The 21,735-nt window shown below is 35.6% G+C and overlaps 3 protein-coding genes across 3 annotated transcripts; 1 reads left to right on the plus strand and 2 right to left on the minus strand.

Annotated features, from left to right (window-relative positions):
- Positions 1-272: 272 nt before the first annotated feature.
- On the minus strand, positions 273-8,895 carry LOC107669709 (CREB-regulated transcription coactivator 2-like). The gene is made up of 14 exons (XM_016462074.1): positions 8,589-8,895; positions 7,315-7,416; positions 7,093-7,185; positions 6,180-6,241; positions 5,949-6,017; positions 5,661-5,761; positions 5,041-5,111; positions 4,913-4,956; positions 4,643-4,833; positions 2,994-3,445; positions 1,628-2,311; positions 1,498-1,554; positions 832-976; positions 273-587 (listed from the first exon to the last, which is right to left on the minus strand). The coding sequence occupies exons 1-14, from the start codon at positions 8,766-8,768 to the stop codon at positions 484-486; spliced, it is 2,355 nt and encodes a 784-aa protein (XP_016317560.1). The 5' UTR covers positions 8,769-8,895; the 3' UTR covers positions 273-483.
- A 774-nt stretch (positions 8,896-9,669) lies between these two features.
- LOC107669723 (chromatin accessibility complex protein 1-like) lies at positions 9,670-11,025 on the plus strand. The gene is made up of 3 exons (XM_016462095.1): positions 9,670-9,857; positions 10,139-10,265; positions 10,353-11,025. The coding sequence occupies exons 1-3, from the start codon at positions 9,708-9,710 to the stop codon at positions 10,430-10,432; spliced, it is 357 nt and encodes a 118-aa protein (XP_016317581.1). The 5' UTR covers positions 9,670-9,707; the 3' UTR covers positions 10,433-11,025.
- Positions 11,026-11,192: 167 nt separating this feature from the next.
- On the minus strand, positions 11,193-13,789 carry LOC107669713 (uncharacterized). Its single transcript, XM_016462086.1, has 3 exons — positions 13,773-13,789; positions 12,621-13,130; positions 11,193-11,554 (listed from the first exon to the last, which is right to left on the minus strand). The coding sequence occupies exons 2-3, from the start codon at positions 13,127-13,129 to the stop codon at positions 11,413-11,415; spliced, it is 651 nt and encodes a 216-aa protein (XP_016317572.1). The 5' UTR covers position 13,130; positions 13,773-13,789; the 3' UTR covers positions 11,193-11,412.
- Between the last annotated feature and the right edge of the window lie 7,946 nt (positions 13,790-21,735).

Here is a 21,735-nt window from a genome sequence, read left to right on the forward strand (position 1 = left end):
GTTGATCTATATGTTAAAGCGTAAAATGTTAAAAATGTTTACTGTTTTGCCATCAAGACAACATTTTGATGAATTAAATAAGTTAATTTAGGCCCAAAACTAGCCACATATTTGTACATTTCCACAATATACCAGTTATTCTATGCTATGAAATGTGAAAATATACATTTCCTAAACAACTCATACATGACTTCACCTCATGTATCTGTACATAAATAATCTATTTATTCTATTTATAATAAAATATAACCAAAAATGCATATTAAGGCACATAGACCTGCTATTTAGAAACTATTTATTAAAACATAATTTCCTGTTTGTTCCCTTAAAGAACCTTTTAGCCAATTAATAGTTTACCTTCTATTTGACTCTAAAACTATATTTCAATTCCATTGGCAAAACTATTCTCTTAATAGTGCACTTGTCCAAATGAATGTGTCATAACAACACACACGTTCATTTTGGTTCACTTTTATGATACATTCATGGCCAACCTAAGTTACTGTCCAGACCGAACGTTTCTAAATCAAACTCCAAAACAGAGTCCGGCAGACTTGATATGTCCTGGTCCAGCCAGGATGACGGGTCTGAAAAGGTGGAGAAACATGGTGAGAAATTTAAGTGAATGCTAGGAGAATCTAAAATTAAATATTGTAAGACATACAGGCTATATACACTACAATTATATAAAGCCTACTGTATCATATTTAATACACAAATCTGTTTCATTAAATCTAAAGATTTCTGATTCTGTTTCACGTGAACTTTTCGGACTATTATTTCACATGTCAGGCTTTACATGGTTAAACTGGCTGCTCTTACATATCTTACCAGATAAGTTGATGTTGAACATATTTTGTGTCTCTGCAGCACTGTAGCTTTGATTCTGTGCTAGCAGTTCCTTGCTTTCTGCAGGTTCACAGCTAAGATCTGACACTCTACTGCCATCTAGAGGCTCCTTTTGAAGCACTCCAAGCTGCACAGAGAATAGACATCTTCGAAGTCAGTCATAAATACTAAGTCTCTGCACAGCATCAGACCACATGTGACCCTGGACCACAAAACCAGTCTTAAGTCGCTGGGGTATATTTGTAGCAATAGCCAGAAATACATTGTATGGGTCAAAATTATAGATTTTTCTTTTATGCCACAAATCATTAGGATATTAAGTAAAGATCATGTTCCATGAAGATATTTTGTAAATTTCCTACTGTATATATAACAAAACTTATTTTTTGATTAGTAATATGCATTGCTAAGAACTTCATTTGGACAACTTTAAAGGCGATTTTCTCAATATTTCGATTTTTTTGCGCCCTCAGATTCCAGATTTTCAAATAGTTGTATCTCGGCCAATGGAAAGCTTATTTATTCAGCTTTCAGATGATGCATAAATCTCAATTTCAAAAAATTTACCCTTATGACTGGTTTTGTGGTCCAGGGTCACATATGGGCAAGACGTGTGCAATCTGATGATTCATGAAACAAACAATGTACCTGCTGGGAAAGGGCCTTTGCCTGACTAGGGGTAAGATGTAAGCCAACATATGATTCCTGTAACAAAAAAGGTGTTTATTATCATAATTATTACATCTGGCTTACATACTCTAATGCAAACAGGGTTCACCTTGTTCAGTTTAAAACCTTTATCCTGTAAACCTGGATTTGTTTCAGTTACTTCACTTTCCTTATAATGAGGGACCTTCGATCCCTTTCCGTGAGTCTCCTGGACAGTGACCTTAGATAGTAGTTTTGGTTCTTCTGGCATCTGCATACAGTGTCTACGTTTCATTTGTGCATGTTGCAAGCCATGTGGGCCTGTTACATGATTCCAGTTTTTCTCCTGACCTGGAGAAGGGAAAGTTACAGGTTGATGTAGCTGTTGCTTTTGGTACTGGCCCTCTTGGCATGGCATCTGCCACTGGCCCGGACACTGGTACTGCTCCTCAGGTCTCTGATGAGGCTGGAACTGTGTGTACAGTTGATGCTGCTGCTGCTGGGAACCCGTTTGCAGTGAGATGTGTGGTTGGCGAGTCTGGGAATGATACAGTAACTGTTGATGATATTTAGCGTGCGGTTGTGAATGATGCTGTAGGGGCCGACTGTGTTTGTGAGTGTGGTGGTGTTGTGACTGGTGTTCATCTTGACTCCATTGTTCCATCTCTGGGATTGACTGATGATGTGCCTCTGGCTGGAAATACTGCCGCATTGGCTGATGGGACAGTGGAGGAGCGGATCTGAAGTGCTGAGTGCAGGGATACACTGGTGGCTTCGTCTCCTTCAAAACTTTGTTGGGGTTGAGGAGAGCACCCTGTGTGAAATATTCAATGCACATTAGAAACTGAATAATATTGAACAAGTAATAAAATAAAAAATTATGACCAGGAAGTTGAAAGTTTCTTTGGTCTTTCAGAAAGTTGATTCGGGGTATCTGCATGTTTGAAATGCATTTAAGTGAATGAAATGCAGCTTTTAATGCCAATTTTAAAAATCCTATTGACGAACTGCAGTGTTTAAGGCAGTTATTAACTAAAACTTAAAACAGTAAATCACATTTAGTAATTTAAATAGAGCTAAAATCAAATCTAATATAATAAAAAATAAATAAAAAAATATTAGATGAACAATAAAATAAATATTAGATAAATGTTGCTGTGGTAAATAACTGAAATGAGTACTAAGTTTCTAAAACTGAAATAAAAATAAATTAATGATAAATAGAAGAAAAAAAAAAAAACTAAATCTAAAATAAAAAACTGAAAATAAAAAAGCTAATTCAAATGTATTTATAATAATTATTTATATATTTTATATTATTTCTGCCTTGTGTTGTTGTGTCATGACTCATGACTCATTATATAGTAAATTACTTTGTACTAAAACTTTATGGCCTTAAATTAATAAGTGAATTTAAGAAATTAAAACTTAAAAATGTAATATTTTTTAAGAAACCCTGTGAGCAAACATGATAATCAACAATGCTCATATCTTGCCTGGGATACAGAAGACATGGTTGGAGACAGTGTGGGTGAGAACTGCTTTGGATGCTGCCAGTGGGACTCTCCGCCGCTGGGCACAATGAATGGGCTGAGCTGAGCTCTCTTGCGTGATGTGGCGGCATGGGTGTGGCCTGTTACGCGTGGAGAACCAGAGAGAGAAGAAGAGGAGCAGGAGCGAGAGCCGCCGATTCCACTGCTGTGGCTGCAGAGGCTGGCAGATGATTGGACGGACTGGTTACTCAGTGAAGAGCTACTGAGGGAGGACTGCAGGGACTGGTTACTGAGCGATGACTGCAGGGAAGAGTTGCTAAGTGACAGACGTAAAGAAGTGGAGCTGAGAGAGCTGGGCAGGGAGTGGCTGCTCAGACAGGTCTGGATGTTGGGACTGCTGAGTGAAGACTGGAGCAAAGGATTACTTAAAGATGCCTGAAGAGATGAGGACAGACCTAAAAGACAAAATTGTGTGGAAGCTTTAGTATTTTTTATTTATTTGCATTATAATTTTTTTTTTTCTTTCAGAATGCTAAAACCTAGTTTATTTCCAAGTTTAAATTAGATTTTGAATTTCAGATTTTCAATGTGGTCTCAGACATTTGGAGTACACTGTATGATACAAAATTGGTGAATTTAAATTAAACACTAGTTTTACACAATATTTACTCAAAATCACAAATATTGGCTGATTTATCGGTTCATATATCGGTCATTTACCGATCTGTAAGCACTATATTAATGCAAGGGTTTTCAACCTGGGGTCCAGTCATTTTATTATTATAATTATTAATATACTATTAGACTATTAGATGTTGTCTGTCTCTGTAGATTCATAACTTTTATAGTGATTTTTTGAACTATTAGATGTTATTTACTAATATTTTGAATAAAATTTTACCATTATATTCTACGTTTTCATTTTTAAATTTTAGTAATTTTATTTGCATTTGTGCATTTTTATTAGGTTTTTTTTTTCAACATCTCTATTTAGATTTCATTTTTTTCTGTTTTAGTTTTAGTAATTTTAGTACTTGCACATTTGTTTCAGTCAGTTGACAAGGCAACATTTATTATTTTCATTTCAGTTTTTTAAGCTTAAGGTTTTCATGTAATAATTATATTTTGATGTATTTTATTTCAACTTAATTTCAATTTACAAAAATGTTTTGGTTAACAATAACAACAGTGGTCCAGAGACTGCAAGATGGTCGACAGTTAAAAAAAAAAAAAAAGATTTCAAAATATTTTTTTATGACTATCAAAGTTCATATTAAAATTTGCATCCACATTGTTTTAAAAAATTGTTACATGTATCATGTATTATATTATTTTAAAACTCTTCATTTTAAACTAAAGTATTGTTTTATTATTTGCAAATTAAAAATGTTTCTATACAACAAGCTTCTTAATACAGTAAAAAAGTACATCTTTTTCAATTAATATTTACATTTGTTTGGCTTTAGTACAAAGAAGCTTATTTTTTCAACAGTACAAATGAATCTTTATACATGAAAATACACAGCTGCTTTTATATTTTAGAATGGAAAGTCCATTGCAAAGTGATTATTATATTTGGGGGTCCTAGGCATCAAAAAGTGAAAACCCTCTGCATTAATGTAATTCAAACATTGCCAGATCCTGAAACATACCTGGTAAGTTAAAGTCAGCCATAATGTCAGTGTTGCTCAGTTGCTCCGCACCGCTGTGGGGCTCAGAATCCTGGCCTACAGGAAGAGGAGAAGGCAGGTGGAGGCTGGAGAGGTCTGGAAGAGAGCCGCTTGTACTGAGGGCCGACGGGACAGGGAGGGACGATATCTGATGATCGGGCAATGGGAAGTTGCTGGAGAGACAGCAAACACACATTGTTTAAAAAAGAAAAACTGAAATAGCTTAATGACTAGGACTAAAAAGAAACTTACTGAGCAACAGATGTTTCACATCCTGAGGATCCCATTGAGGATAACTACGAAAGAAGATATGAGCCTTGCTTTATCAAAGTGTTTAACAACAATTCATCAGTGTGATATGAATGAGGCAGAATAAATACCTTCTTTAGTTTGGGAGATTGTGTCTCCTCTTGAATATTTTCTTCAATCAGTGGTGCAGGATGTGCAAACCCTTAAAGAATCAGTTTAATTTAAAATAAGCATGTATTTTAAAACAAAATACCAATATTTTCATGTTATATTAATATCTGAAACAATCTTATCTTAATGTGAAGTTTACTGACTGATTTGCAGTCCATAAACTGTTTGACTGCACTTATACTGACGTTCAAACGTTTGGAGTTGGTTTTTTAAAGGGGTCATATGATGCGATTTCAAATTTTCCTTTCTCTTTGGAGTGTTACAAGCTCTTTGTGAATAGATAAGATCCCTAATGTTGCATTCTTTTTTAACAACGTCATATGACCCCTTTAAAAACGTTTTTCAAATAAGTTTGTTATGTTCACCAAGGCATTGATTTGATTAAAAACAGTAATATTAGGAAATAATATTACAATTTAAATTAATTTTTTTTAATTTTAATATACTTAAAAAGTCTTTTATTCAGTTATTTATTATTAAGTTATTTATTAAAATTGAATTAACATTTCTATTATAACATATTTCAATATGTAATTAATTCCTATTTAATTAAAAGCAACATTGCAACAGTTAAACTCACCATGGTGTCTGGATTGAGGGTTCAGGGTCTGGACAGATTTCGGGTGGCCATGCAGCTGAGTGTTTCGCACACTGGTGTGGAGGGCTGAGTCAGAGTTGGTTCTGTGAGGATGAACAGTATAAGAAATTAAGTGTGCGAAAACAGGGTGATGTGGGAATCTAAATCTTCCAGAATAAAAATGTTCATCCCCAATTAGGGAGATCAACGGGTTCAACAAATACAATTATTGTATATGCATTATGCACAATCAGCAGTCTGAACACTCATGAGTTCTGAACTTCTGTTTACCTATTAAGAGCTGTCAGAGGAAGACGGACCATCTGGCTCTTCTCAGTGGCAGAACAACTGGACCAGTTTCTGCTTGGACACAAGCAACACTTTATTAAAGCACTGGCACAAACAAAAGCTCAGGGAGTTACATCTGATGGTAACTTCATTGTGAAAATGACATGATTGTTTAGCACCAAATGTAATGGGGTGATCGTGATAGATTTGAGAACACTTTATTTAAAATCTTACCTTCTCCAGGTAGGACCTCGAGGAGGAGAGAGGTGAGTAAAGAGATAGGGAGCACTATCAAACTGTAAAATGAAGTTAAGGCTTAAGTTAATAATTCTACAACTGTTCATGATTACTGTGTAAGCATTTTAAATGTTTATTTTATTTAGATTAGGGTTCAAAATTTTAAGGTTAGTAAGAATGTTTTTTTTTTTTTTTTGAAAGATTACTCTAATGCTCTCCAAGGCTACATTTATTTTATTTTTATTTTTTTGTTGAAAATATAGAACAGTAATATTATTAAATATTATTACAATTATTACAAATAACTGTTTTCTATTTTAATATCTTTTAAAATGAATTTTTTATTTTCAGCAGTCATTACTTCAGTCTTTTGTGTCACATGATCCTTCAGAAATTCTAATTTTTAGATTTTTTTAGAATTCTTTGATGAATGGAAAGTTTAAAAGAACAGGATTTATTTGAAATATAAATATATTTTTTAATATTCTAAATGTCTTTACGGATCAATTTAATGTGTCCTTGCTGAACAAAAGTATTAATTTCTTTATATATATAAAAAATCATACTAACCCCAAATGTCTGATCAGTAGCGTACTTACTACTGAACAAATATTTCCCAAAAATATTATAATGCCATTAAATGAAAAACATAAGAAAAAAAATATATTCACTACGGAAATTTGCGTGGCTTTTCCTGCCCTGCGAATCATACATTTTTTGATTATGGTAGAATTGATCATTATTAAACATACCTGTTCTTTGTATACAATTACTGTTGTGTCTGTTATCAGTACAATACAAGACTAAAGCAACACAGTTATAAAGATTAGTTGTAGCGTTTCAATATTCCTTTCATACTACTACAAACATGAATCTGTAAGACCATCAGCCATTTTTAAAGTGGGGATACATGTCTCCTGTGCAGCCTGCCAAGAGGACTGGGCTGGGCATCTCTGTACTCTTCATCTGCCTCTAGGAGCTGCTGGGTGAGATAACTTGGGTACTGTAAATAGAAGAAAAGCAAATCAAATGAAATTCATTCAAACAAAAATCTTGAATTTGTTTTCTGCTCGTTTCTCCTTTATTTAAAATGACAGGATAATAATACTGAAAAACAATCAAAATCGCACACCTGGGTCTCTGTGGAGCATCTTGAAATCTGATTGACATTTGGCAGCGATCCTCCATAGTACGGGACCAAGTCTCCGGTTTGCCGAATTCTCTCAGCCTGAACCTGAAGAGGGAGCGGAAGCCCAATAATAGTAACAATAATAGCCATCCAACACTGAGTTAAACACACATCTCATCTGACTCTCCCAGACTGCCTTACCCTCAGGGGAACAAACGCCTGTTGCATCATAATTTAAAACAGACATTGTACCTGGGATTTACAGATCCCTCAGTCTGCAACACTAATGTCAAACAGACCCTAGATGAGTGACTGGCAAAGCTATTTATGTGCATTGACATAATCCATGTGGACCTGCTGGATCACAAGTCCATATACAGACGGTAAAATACTTCCTAAGTCCTATTTAGTCCCAACACATTTATCATGACCTTCTGATTTTGAAGAGTCTAAAAAAACGTATATGAAAGTACATCATGTCTTATAGCTTTTCAAACAGCTGTTGATCGAGTTACATGGCCAATTCAGATGTCTGTGTGCAAGCTCCATAAAACATCATAATTCAGTTACAACTACCATATTTAGTACATAAAATATTTCAAGGGTCTATTATTATGCATTATGAAGATTGCTGTCTCATAAAAGTCATGATCACGTGTAAACAGAGCCCTGTTTTTAATAAGTAACTGATTGATTTACAATATGCAAATGCAGAGATTGAAGTAACATTAGATCAAACCAAGTTAAAGAACAAAGAAATATGCATTTATTTACAGATTATTATTTCTTCTTCCCCACAATTGCCTGATGTAATTGTTACTTTATTGATTGCAACTTTCTGTTGGATCTTATGGACCAAGTTGGTCCATAGTTGGTTATCCAGTTAAAAATCTGTCCAGGAATAAGATACACATTTTTTATTGTTATTAATATTTTAAAAAAGGCATGCACGTGTGACTACCTATGCTCATTTAGCTGGGAAAACCAGGTTAATATATACCAAGAGAGCCGTTCCCAAACATAACTGTTTAAGTGTTTATAATAGTTTTTTTTTTTTTACTTTCTTATTGTTTTTTTGTTTGTGAAATCGAACTTCCCTGTACCTAAAGTTGTCCAGTTGTCAGGAATCAATAAAACAGACACTAATAAGACAAATAACATTTGAAAGTTGAATCACTTCCTTCCGCTGTAAACACATTATAACGGAATAATCCAGGTCAAATATATGACAACTGTCGTAAATGAGCCCGACGTGTCTTGAATTGAGTTAGACTCACCCTGATGGAAGTAATGTCCATCATAACCTCTCGGAAAGCGGCTGTGTCTTCAGCCTGTCGCTGGTTGTGCAGGGCTATTTTCTCGCTGAATTTACGCGGATGGCAGCTTCCAGGCGCCGGCCCTGCTCCGGGCCCCTGTCCGTGCCCTATTTGCCTAAGGCCCGCGCCTGACAAATGCATTATTCCGTCAAATAAGAGAAAGTAAGCTGCCTGACACGGCCAGAGTTCGATAAGTGACCCAAGAAAGCAAGACTTTTGACAACGGTGAGTAGTGCATTGTGGGTAATGCAGTCCTGAAGGCTGTAGTAAACATCGTTGCCAAGCTCATTCGTTATCTGTAATGCGGACACGCCCAACTACTGTCGAGAAGGAAAAAAACAACTGGTATTTCGGGAAACGTAGTTTATGCCAATTTAACAACTACAATGCGGACAGTTTGCATTTTTGTCGCCTGACTTTGTCGCATTGAAAATAAATAAATAAATAACTTTAAAACACTAGTATTGAAATACTTTCATACAGTTGCAATCATTTTAAAAAGTTTATAAATGAAACACAAATCAAACTTTTTATTAAGTTATGTTACATTAAAATGTTAAAACCTGAACAATATAAATTATATTTATTATTTTAATTTTATAATAATTCCCCCCTCAAAACACGTTTTTATTAAACAAAATTTATATAATTTTAACATTTTATTATATAATTTAATATTCAGTTATTTTAATTGATGCTCTCTGCAATACAGCAAACATTTTCAAATATTGTTTTAGACACTGGGAGCCATGGAGTCAAAAAGGTTGAAAGCCACTGTTTTTGATCCTTTGGCATTACATTTTATCATATTTTTTGTATAAATCGGCAGTTCACTAACGAAATTTAAAAATGAAAAAATATATTTACATTTTTCATATTAAATTCATATATAATTTTCTCAGATTATTTATTCACGATTTCAAACTGCTTTTATGAAATACTGATGAAAAATATTACATTCTCGAAGGACTACAAACGATCCGTCATAAAACTACAATTCCCATGTGACCGTCGTCCAGTGACGTCTCTTTGAAAGCCTGTAGATTTACTTCCGTTACGCGGCTGCTAACAGAACAGAACATGTCTGCAAAAAACATGGAGAAAGTTGAGCAAGCTACAAACAGAAAAAATATATCTCTGCCTATGTCGAGGGTGCGATTAATCATGAAAAGTTCTCCCGATGTGTCCTGTATTAACCAGGACGCTCTTTTCTTGACAACAAAAGCAACGGTAATTTGATGTGTTATTAATCAATAGTCAGTTGCCAGGTTATCTGCCTTATTTAGTTACTTTAGTTGTACACTGTTTTGGTTTTAGTCACTAGAAACATCTGTGATATCAGTTCGCTTTTAGTTTAAATACACATTCCCCATAGTTCTAATATCTCTTTTTATATATATAAAAAAATACTCCCACTGGTAAGAGTACAAAGGAAAGGCTCCGACAGTGTGTTTGTTTATCACTGACTTATGTTTTTACTAATGTGTGCCATTTTCATAATTTCCTCATAGGAGCTTTTTGTCCAGCACTTGGCTCTGTCCTCATATAAAAATGGTTCGGGTAAAGAGACAAACACACTGTCATACAGTGATCTGGCCAATGCAGCAGAGGAGTCGGAAACATTTCAGTTTTTAACCGGTGAGTCCTGGCCATTTGTGATGATGACAAACACTGTTCAGACTAAATCAGCTGGTGTGTAAACAGTTTTGTCTCTTCTATTTTTAGATATCCTTCCTAAGAAAATCTTGGCCAGAGAGTATCTGAAGTCACTGGAAGAAATGGAAAAAGATGCTGACAACCTGTAGTGATGTATAGCAAGTCGGAGGAAATCACTGTGAACTGGTCCTGACCACTTCCTCACTAAAACAGTGGATAAAATCATAGGGCATTGTCTTACAAATCAGGACATTTCGCCCAAAGAGTTGTACTTTTACACCTCTGTTGTTTTAGAGAGGTAATTTGCATGTTTTACTTAATGTAGTCTGTATGTTTTAGCACCCACTTACACTATGCCGTGTGTCAAAATGTCCAATAGCCGCTGCAGATTCACAACTGAACCACTGTGAGTACTGGAAACCAGGTTATATGGGGTTTTGTCATTCATCATTGATGTTTTATTACTGCTTGACACCATGATTTGTATGTTTAGGGAAGATCCAAACATGTATACAGTCCATTCCATTCAATGTGAAATCAGACGTTGCTCATGTCTACAAATTGAAAATGTTTTTCTCATGGTTTAAAATGTATCTTAGAGGTATATTTCATGGCTATGCTTTAACATTTTAACCACTGGGGATAAAAATGCATTTGATTAATACTTGACTCTGGACTGCAGCTGAAGATTTATATAGTGTACTGTATAGTTTTTAAATGCTTGAACAGTCAGAATTTTGTTTTTGAATAAATACTTTTGCTGATTATGTGTTCACTATAATCTTATTTTTAATATGACAATCAGTCAGAATCTATGACGTGCAAAACTTTTGAAAGTGAACTGTTGTGTTGTTTTTTATTACGTGTAATATAATTGTACCTTACATTCGTAGGGAACAGTATATAGTCTGGGGGTATAAAAATAAATTTTATTGCCATTAACTAATATTTATCCCATTTACTTAATGGAGTGGAAAAACAAGAGGAAAATACGCACCAAAAGAGAAATACAGGGTGCTGTTGGCATGCAATACATGGTCATACAAGTCTTGTGTGTTTGATAAAATGTAATAATAAAACATGCATTATATTATTTTCCACATGTGTAGATTGTGCTGCTCAAATGAAATTACTGGGGAAGTAGTTTGGCCAATTGAAGCTGCATAGTGTTCAAAGACCTCTCCAGATTGGCAAGATGTTTCTCTAGAAGAGCTGCTACTTGCTCCTTTTTAGCAATGGAGTCTTTCGTGTTGTCAATTTGCTCCTTCAGACTGAGAGAGAGAGAGAGAGAGAGAGAATTGATTCATTTGTTTCAAAATGTACAAATTTTCTGAATTTTGAATTTGAAGAAAACAACCTGTGATGACATTTTGCAATCATATGCGGCCTTTCCACTATCTCTGACATAGAGTGCAACAGTCAGATTCCAGGAAGTACATTTTCTCAACAGAGAAATTGATTTTTAACGATAACTTATAAACCTTTAAAGATGGTTTATGCTTTTGATGAAGTCATCAGCCTGCATCATTTCAACTTAAACATTAATGGCAGAATGTCTGGTGGCAAGATTACAGTACCCATGTTTCTGCAAGGAAATCTCCACGAATCACAAATCACGCTATGCAAATTCAGCCAAAGTTACTCTTTAAAAACATCTTGTTACACGCTAAGACTACTTATAGATTTATAGATAAAATTTGACTTCAAAACAAAAAGTTTATACTCGTAGCTGGTTGGTTTGTCTAATGGCTTAAAACTCTAACAAAGATGATTTTTTAAATCCTTGGGAAAATTAATTTTGGAAACAAGGCCACTGAACAAGTGGGTATGCACTGCACTCTATTTTTATTCACTCTATTTGTTGCATTTCATCCTATAGTGGCAGTTGTGTGAAACCTTCAATTTGGTCATTATCTTCCATCATGGTAAAATGAATGAATAATGAATGTATGAATATAACCACATAAAACAAATCACCACCAATACGTTGAAAATATTCATAACGGCCCATTTTACAGAAATAGTGTTTAAAGATTAACATTTTAGTGCAAAAATATTGGTCACTCACACATTGTGTCCATAGTTTTAAGTCTAGTCGCAAAGTTCAAATTTGCACCCGAACCTCAAAAAATTGAGCCTAAAAATTGGGTCTAAAAATTCTGTATATGTTCAGAATTCCACGCAGCTCCCATACTATTCGCCATCAGAAGACAATAACTTCCGGTTAGTCGTTTGTTGGAGATAGTAAAAAGGCAACTTCATAGTAAAATTCTGCTGAATATTTTATATCTCAGCCAAACATATCTTCCATGAAAACATTCAAAATTACTCAATTACCTTGAGAAGGTATAATGCTCTTTCCCCTCCTTCCTCTTCTCATCCAAATCCATGAACACCTTCTGTATTGTATCAGCCGTCTGGGCCACAACGAGATGGTCAGCCCGGACGCCCTGCATGTTCTCCCTGGCCTGTTGATCGTAGGACGCACCACCTTCCTCGAGACCACTAGATGTCGATACGGCCTGCAGTGACGCCCTGTTCTGCAGCACGAGAATGCGGGACTTCTCAAACTCCTCTGGGCCCGCTATATCATCCCAGCACACAGGGGAGGATGGAGGAAGCCAGAAGCGCTGAGTGCAGTTGGCCGGCCTGCCAGGTGTCTCTCTGACAAATGGACTATCAGCTGGAAAGCTGTTTAGGAGTTCGTGTAATCCAGAACCCCAGTTCCAGTCCAAATCCTCCAGCTCAATCTCCGTCACTATGCTGCCCGCTGGGTACCAGACAAACAGCAGGAAAAGGCACCAGGACAAACAAGTCCTTCTCATTCTGTCCTGGAGCAACAGCATACTGGTGATATTGGACAAACAGTAAACAGTATTGAAAGAATTAAGTGTCCTTGCGCTGTGTGAGCTTAGTGTGTGTGACTTTGTAAGCATATGATGCATATAAAAGGATCTTTGAAAAAATTATAAACTAGGCCTACATGTTGGGGTCGGTGCCAATAGCCTTGCGGGCAGCACGCCGACATACAGTGTCATTGTCTTATATTTAAATAAAAAGGCAAAAAAAACAAATCTTAAAAAAAATTTAAAAAAAAAACTACATTTTGGGGTTACACTACACTCTTAATGTTATATTAATATTTTTTTCTAGCATGCTGAATTATGAGAGGGCTGCACATTTATTAAAAACAGCATTTTCACAGATTAAAAAGTATGACATTTGTTAGTTTATGAAACATTTAGTCTCAAATTATTTGTATGTATAGAGTAGTAGTTCTCAAGTGGCCTCAGCAAACGGTCTTCAAAATAAATATATTTTTCAGTTTAGTAATTTTAAAGGGGTCATATGATGCGATTTCAATTTTTCCTTTCTCTTTGGAGTGTTACAAGCTCTTGGTGCGTAAAGAAGATCTGTAAAGTTGCAAAGACTAAAGTCTCAAATCCAAAGAGATATTCTTTATAAAAGTTAAGAGTCAACCACGCCTACCTAAAACGGCTCGTTCTAACACGCCCCCACATGTCTACGTCATGACCGATGAGCTTCCCAAAATGCTGATGAATTTTCAGACCGATGAGCTTTGTAAAAATCGACGCGTTTCAGAAAGGCGGGGCATAGAGCAGAAACAATAATGTACAGTATGTGGAAAATAATGTGTTTATTTAACCTTAAACCGCATAAACACATTTCATTACACCAAATAAATGTTCTTTTTAGCAACATATGACCTCTTTAACAATCTTAATTAAAACAGAAAGAAAACACTAAAAACACAACATAAATACCTATCAGATTACATAGGACGGCATACAAACGTCATATTTTTAATTTATTGCTTTTATTTAATACATTATTAAAGTATATTTATGATTATTGCATGCAGCAGGTGGTGTAAAATCTATTGGAATAATATTACGGTACCCGTTGTTTGTGTTGTTCTTGATGTTTTAGTATTAGACATCTGCTAAGTTCACTGTACCCTGTTTCCACCAAGAAACATTACAGACCCAAGACCCAAAATGGATCCCACGAATAGTTATTTATGTTTTCGATTATAGCAATAAATTGTAAAATAACGATTGCTTTCAAATACATTCCCTCAACATTCCTCCAGTTGGTCAGACAAACCATTACTATTATGTTGAGCTGATGCTCAAACAAAGCAATTTTTATAGTGCCAGAGAATATACACTTTTCTGGGGAATCAGACAAAACTTGCCTCTGCTGTTATGCTGGAACAGTAGAAAGTAGCATCGAAACAATGTGTACAGTGGGTACGGAAAGTATTCAGACCCCCTTAAATTTTTCACTCTTTGTTATATTGCAGCCATTTGCTCAAATCATTTAAGTTAATTTTTTTTCCTCATTAATGTACACACAGCACCCCATATTGACAGAAAAACACAGAATCATTGACATTTTTGCAGATTTATTAAAAAAGAAAAACTGAAATATCACATGGTCCTAAGTATTCAGACCCTTTGCTCAGTATTTAGTAGAAGCGCCCTTTTGATCTAATACAGCCATGAGTCTTTTTGGGAAAGATGCAACAAGTTAAAAATTTAAGGGGGTCTGAATACTTTCCTTACCCACTGTACATTACATGCATCGTTTTATTAGGTTAGTTTACTGTTCTCACTCACGACCGATCTAAAGTTAGTGTTATTGAAGGAAACAAACAAAAAATAAAGAAATATACAAACAACGCACATGGACGTAATTCTAACACTACTTTTTAATTTATGAATGGAATATATATTAACTTCTGACTTAATATTCCGTCGAATTCTGTCGCCGTTTATGAAACGTTCTTTCCACTGAAACGCTTTATGAGAAATTCCAATAAAACGGCGTTTTCGCTATTGAGCTTACAACTAACAAATGAAGCAAAAGCATTTAACACCTTAAAATGCTAAAACTTTTCAAAGTTTCAGATAAACTTACCTCACAGTCACGGACTATTACAGATCAGCAGGCAGAAAAGGAGCTCGCGCGCTTTTCATAAATGAGCTATTGGAAAATCTGACTCGCACTTCACAGCTCAACTCAAGAGCTGCTCAGCTTATTTGTCTAGATAAGCAAAGAAAAGCCTTTTATTTTCAGACAACAATAATACACTAAATAAACAACGGGCGTTGTACATAAAATGTGTCAAGAGTGGAGTAAAACAAAACAGACGTCTGAGATGTGGTTTTCCAGTTCCAGAGCTGTTATCAGCTGGAAGAGTGGCCGTGGCTCAATACCTAGTGAGCTGCCTATCTAGACAGCATTTTAGACATCATTTGGGCGCAGAATAACATTCTTTCTATAACACTGTGCAGATATGCACTAGGTTTTGAGACATGACCATTGTAAACTTTTTAAGGAGGGTTTCCTTGTCTGTGAATGTGACTTTTTTTTTCCTTTTGATGCTGAAGGGGGAAGGAGAGTCTGAGGCAGTCACAATTTATTTTTTAAAGATACAAGGATTGTCTTAAATAAGCTTAGTTTTGTACTGTAGTGTAAGAAGAGAGAGTAAACACCAATTTTGGCCTCAGGCAACATTGTTTTGAGGTTTGCAAGAATCCACACAATCTGCGTTTACTTACAGATGGTTGTTTGGCGATCTAGAAAACATAAGTGCAGAGGGATTTTAAAGGCCAATATGATCTCAGCAAACAGGAATGGAAAAAAAGCTGGCAAAAGCAGCAGACATTAGCAGAGGCCAGCATGTCCAAAAACATCATAGCTAGAAGTTAAAAATCTGGCATAAAACATTAAAAACACAAGACACGGCAGTCAGAGGAAATTAAGTTTATTAAATGATGCAATACACAGTCAAGCGAACGTGAGCTATATTAAATGATACGTTTTCACATTATGTCTTAGCAGGGTTTACAGCATATCTTGGTTTGTAATTGTTTTGTTTCGTTTTTTAAAAGAAAAGCTCACTTTACATCATCAAGAAACAACAACAAGGAGCTTAGCAGTGAATGCAAACACATGAATCAGAAAAGAAAGAATTCATGACAGGAATGACAGCAAATTTAATTTGGCATGTTATAAAGGAGCAAAGACAAGGTTAAATGAAAGATAAATTGCTTGATGTGAGAGGGAGGTTTGACACCACGATGCAGTGCAAGAAAGCCTTCGAATAGAAACTTTGTTCGCTTGGCTTTTCCATCACTAGCATGGACATGGTTTAAAAACAACAACAACAAGAGTGGCCTGGAATTTCAACTGCTTGTAATTTACTTATGAAACAAAAAAGAAAAAGAAAAGGAAAAGATGATTGTCAACTTACAGAGTACAATTTGGAGAAAAAAAAAGAGCCATCTGTCAGTTCCAGGACACTCCTACATTCTCAGGAGGTAGTTTTATGGCAAAAACGTATGGCCTGAATTGTAGTGACTTGCATGTTGTGGTTAATAGTGCATATTTTAAGGCCAGATATACTTTATGTTCCATCCATAAATGCAGTTCTAAGGCTACATTAAGACACAGGTGAGGGGCTTGAGGACGAGAGGCAATAGCAGATACAGCCCTTAATGGCAATACCTGAGTCAACTGTAACTTTTGACTGCAAGACGTCACTACATATCTAATAGTCATGATCAACTGAGCAAGGCTCAGTAATATTGTATTATGTCAGTGAATCTGTCAGAATTGCATTTGATGTGCAGAAGGTGCTTGCACAGCTTGCGGGCATCAAACCTCCCTATAGGGGAAATTGTTTGAAATGAGGTTCACAAAAGAACAATAAATGAAGTTTATGCAGCATTTATCAGGCTTATGAGGTACTTCACATCTATACACTTTATTTTTCGAAAAGACCAACAAGTCATATGGTTCCTTAGAATTCCTATTGTAGCAGAAAATACCTCGTCTTAAATAGTCTTAGTCTGTGTGCCCAATTACAACAGGGCATCCTTTAAAACTGCTTAGAAAGTGCAAAATACAAATACTGATCATTCTATGCAGCATTCACTCAAGGTTGCATGATAAATGTACAAATTATTCAGTGTGGCGCTGAGTATCAAATTAAAATGATAGTCCCTCGATCAGGGGTGGGAGAGATTTTAAAAAGGCACACATACGACAAAAAACGAAACAAAAACACGCTGCACGTTTTTAAGCTCACCGATGAAAAACAAGAATCTGAATGATTTCCATACAACCTGTTTGTACCTTAATATTTCTCTCTCAAGAAACTCAAATGTCAGTGTATTCGGATGTTTATACATCCTCAATCAGAGTCTGAGAGACATCAGATCCAAATTGAATTCCCTTCATAAAATGTAGCAAGGTAAATACACGTCAATTGCAATGAATAGCACTCCGAAGTCATACATGACAACGTTCAAATACAAATAGCTTATCGCAGACTTGTCATGGAACTTTCATCAAACAGATCAGGATCTAATGAGTGCGAAAACATCTTTATTGCAATACTGGATATAAATCAAGTAGTAGTTAGGACCATGTGATATTTCAGTTTTTCTTTTTTAATAAATCTGCAAAAATGTCAACAATTCTGTGTTTTTCTGTCAATATGGGGTGCTGTGTGTACATTAATGAGGAAAAAAAAATTAACTTAAATGATTTTAGCAAACGGCTGCAATATAACAAAGAGTGAAAAATTTAAGGGGGTCTGAATACTTTCCTTACCCACTGTACATTACATGCATCGTTTTATTAGGTTAGTTTACTGTTCTCACTCACGACCGATCTAAAGTTAGTGTTATTGAAGGAAACAAACAAAAAATAAAGAAATATACAAACAACGCACATGGACGTAATTCTAACACTACTTTTTAATTTATGAATGGAATATATATTAACTTCTGACTTAATATTCCGTCGAATTCTGTCGCCGTTTATGAAACGTTCTTTCCACTGAAACGCTTTATGAGAAATTCCAATAAAACGGCGTTTTCGCTATTGAGCTTACAACTAACAAATGAAGCAAAAGCATTTAACACCTTAAAATGCTAAAACTTTTCAAAGTTTCAGATAAACTTACCTCACAGTCACGGACTATTACAGATCAGCAGGCAGAAAAGGAGCTCGCGCGCTTTTCATAAATGAGCTATTGGAAAATCTGACTCGCACTTCACAGCTCAACTCAAGAGCTGCTCAGCTTATTTGTCTAGATAAGCAAAGAAAAGCCTTTTATTTTCAGACAACAATAATACACTAAATAAACAACGGGCGTTGTACATAAAATGTGTCAAGAGTGGAGTAAAACAAAACAGACGTCTGAGATGTGGTTTTCCAGTTCCAGAGCTGTTATCAGCTGGAAGAGTGGCCGTGGCTCAATACCTAGTGAGCTGCCTATCTAGACAGCATTTTAGACATCATTTGGGCGCAGAATAACATTCTTTCTATAACACTGTGCAGATATGCACTAGGTTTTGAGACATGACCATTGTAAACTTTTTAAGGAGGGTTTCCTTGTCTGTGAATGTGACTTTTTTTTTCCTTTTGATGCTGAAGGGGGAAGGAGAGTCTGAGGCAGTCACAATTTATTTTTTAAAGATACAAGGATTGTCTTAAATAAGCTTAGTTTTGTACTGTAGTGTAAGAAGAGAGAGTAAACACCAATTTTGGCCTCAGGCAACATTGTTTTGAGGTTTGCAAGAATCCACACAATCTGCGTTTACTTACAGATGGTTGTTTGGCGATCTAGAAAACATAAGTGCAGAGGGATTTTAAAGGCCAATATGATCTCAGCAAACAGGAATGGAAAAAAAGCTGGCAAAAGCAGCAGACATTAGCAGAGGCCAGCATGTCCAAAAACATCATAGCTAGAAGTTAAAAATCTGGCATAAAACATTAAAAACACAAGACACGGCAGTCAGAGGAAATTAAGTTTATTAAATGATGCAATACACAGTCAAGCGAACGTGAGCTATATTAAATGATACGTTTTCACATTATGTCTTAGCAGGGTTTACAGCATATCTTGGTTTGTAATTGTTTTGTTTCGTTTTTTAAAAGAAAAGCTCACTTTACATCATCAAGAAACAACAACAAGGAGCTTAGCAGTGAATGCAAACACATGAATCAGAAAAGAAAGAATTCATGACAGGAATGACAGCAAATTTAATTTGGCATGTTATAAAGGAGCAAAGACAAGGTTAAATGAAAGATAAATTGCTTGATGTGAGAGGGAGGTTTGACACCACGATGCAGTGCAAGAAAGCCTTCGAATAGAAACTTTGTTCGCTTGGCTTTTCCATCACTAGCATGGACATGGTTTAAAAACAACAACAACAAGAGTGGCCTGGAATTTCAACTGCTTGTAATTTACTTATGAAACAAAAAAGAAAAAGAAAAGGAAAAGATGATTGTCAACTTACAGAGTACAATTTGGAGAAAAAAAAAGAGCCATCTGTCAGTTCCAGGACACTCCTACATTCTCAGGAGGTAGTTTTATGGCAAAAACGTATGGCCTGAATTGTAGTGACTTGCATGTTGTGGTTAATAGTGCATATTTTAAGGCCAGATATACTTTATGTTCCATCCATAAATGCAGTTCTAAGGCTACATTAAGACACAGGTGAGGGGCTTGAGGACGAGAGGCAATAGCAGATACAGCCCTTAATGGCAATACCTGAGTCAACTGTAACTTTTGACTGCAAGACGTCACTACATATCTAATAGTCATGATCAACTGAGCAAGGCTCAGTAATATTGTATTATGTCAGTGAATCTGTCAGAATTGCATTTGATGTGCAGAAGGTGCTTGCACAGCTTGCGGGCATCAAACCTCCCTATAGGGGAAATTGTTTGAAATGAGGTTCACAAAAGAACAATAAATGAAGTTTATGCAGCATTTATCAGGCTTATGAGGTACTTCACATCTATACACTTTATTTTTCGAAAAGACCAACAAGTCATATGGTTCCTTAGAATTCCTATTGTAGCAGAAAATACCTCGTCTTAAATAGTCTTAGTCTGTGTGCCCAATTACAACAGGGCATCCTTTAAAACTGCTTAGAAAGTGCAAAATACAAATACTGATCATTCTATGCAGCATTCACTCAAGGTTGCATGATAAATGTACAAATTATTCAGTGTGGCGCTGAGTATCAAATTAAAATGATAGTCCCTCGATCAGGGGTGGGAGAGATTTTAAAAAGGCACACATACGACAAAAAACGAAACAAAAACACGCTGCACGTTTTTAAGCTCACCGATGAAAAACAAGAATCTGAATGATTTCCATACAACCTCTTTGTACCTTAATATTGATCTCTCAAGAAACTCAAATGCCAGTGTATTAGGATGCTTAACGCAGCCTTAATCAGAGTCTGAGAGACATCAAATCAAAACTGAATTCCCTTCATAAAATGTAGCAAGGTAAATACACGTCAATTGCGATGAATAGCACTCCGAAGTCTCACATGGCAAAGTTTAAATACAAATAGCTTATCGCAAACTCGTCGTAGAACTTTCATCAAACGGATCAGGATCTAATGAGTGCGGAACATCTTTATTGCAATACTGGATATAAATCAAGTAGAAGAATCAAGTAGAGTGCTAGTACTCCAAAGACAGTAAAGCTCAACGATTGCCATTTGACACAGGTTGACAAGCTGCTTCATAAGAAAATGTTGTCAGTTTTCCCCGAACATACATTAAACACAGAGCAGTGGTCATTGGACATTTCTTGTCCAGTATGTTATCCATAATATGGCACAATACTAGTGACGGACATGGGGATGGCACTTCCACATACCAGATCAACTCAACTCAGTCAAGATCCAGGAAAGAACTACACCAACTTAACCACCAGGTTTTGGCAATTATCTTGGCCTGAATTCTGATTTGTTCTCTATAGATACAACCAGAGGATCTGAGAACAGCTCCACTCAAAAGCTACAGTGGAAAATTATTTTAATAAACCTCTAAAAGCTGATGAGTATTTATCACTACATTTTAAAAAGGGAAACTTTCAAATCATATTTATTTTGGTCCCCTGCAATTTTGTTACATGCTGAAACATCCCTCATGTTGATCCACCATACAAATTTTTAAAATCGCTTGGAAAAAAAAAAAAGATTGAAAGAAAACTAAACACTTAACACACAGTAAAGGCTTATGTTGTTTGGTCACAATTATTGTTCTTTGTCATGAGCACATATACATATATGTATAAGGGATATTTTAATGTTAGCACCTGACACTATTGAGGTAGTTTTCAACGTTGGTTTAAAAAGCCAGGTCATGATGAAGCTCTCAATTATTCCAATAAATCAGTCTCAAGACCCCATTTTCATCTTACATGCATGCTCATATTTGAATAAATAACATGTTAGCATGTAATAAACTAATGGAACTGTGCTCTTTAACAGGACACTTTGCAATATTTTTATCCCTCACAGCAAGCTTCAATTTTGGTCCTTTTAGACTAGTTTTAAAATTAGTTTAGGACTTAGAAAGGGGGGGGGGGGGACTCCAAAAAAGG

Source organism: Sinocyclocheilus anshuiensis, unplaced genomic scaffold (assembly GCF_001515605.1).
Source record: "Sinocyclocheilus anshuiensis isolate Anshui unplaced genomic scaffold, SAMN03320099.WGS_v1.1 scaffold253, whole genome shotgun sequence".
Taxonomy (NCBI): Eukaryota; Metazoa; Chordata; class Actinopteri; order Cypriniformes; family Cyprinidae; genus Sinocyclocheilus; species Sinocyclocheilus anshuiensis.

Coding starts and splice junctions, on each gene's coding strand:
- LOC107669713 (XM_016462086.1), bottom strand. CDS start 13,129: ATGCTGTTGCTCCAGGACAGAATGAGAAGGACTTGTTTGTCCTGGTGC. Junction 11,555..12,620: donor GAGCATTATACCTTCTCAAG/GTAATTGAGTAA, acceptor TCTCTCTCTCAG/TCTGAAGGAGCAAATTGACA.
- LOC107669709 (XM_016462074.1), bottom strand. CDS start 8,768: ATGCATTTGTCAGGCGCGGGCCTTAGGCAAATAGGGCACGGACAGGGG. Junction 1,555..1,627: donor AAGGTTTTAAACTGAACAAG/GTGAACCCTGTT, acceptor TTTTTGTTACAG/GAATCATATGTTGGCTTACA. Junction 588..831: donor GTTCAACATCAACTTATCTG/GTAAGATATGTA, acceptor CCACCTTTTCAG/ACCCGTCATCCTGGCTGGAC.
- LOC107669723 (XM_016462095.1), top strand. CDS start 9,708: ATGTCTGCAAAAAACATGGAGAAAGTTGAGCAAGCTACAAACAGAAAA. Junction 9,858..10,138: donor TCTTGACAACAAAAGCAACG/GTAATTTGATGT, acceptor ATTTCCTCATAG/GAGCTTTTTGTCCAGCACTT. Junction 10,266..10,352: donor AACATTTCAGTTTTTAACCG/GTGAGTCCTGGC, acceptor TTCTATTTTTAG/ATATCCTTCCTAAGAAAATC.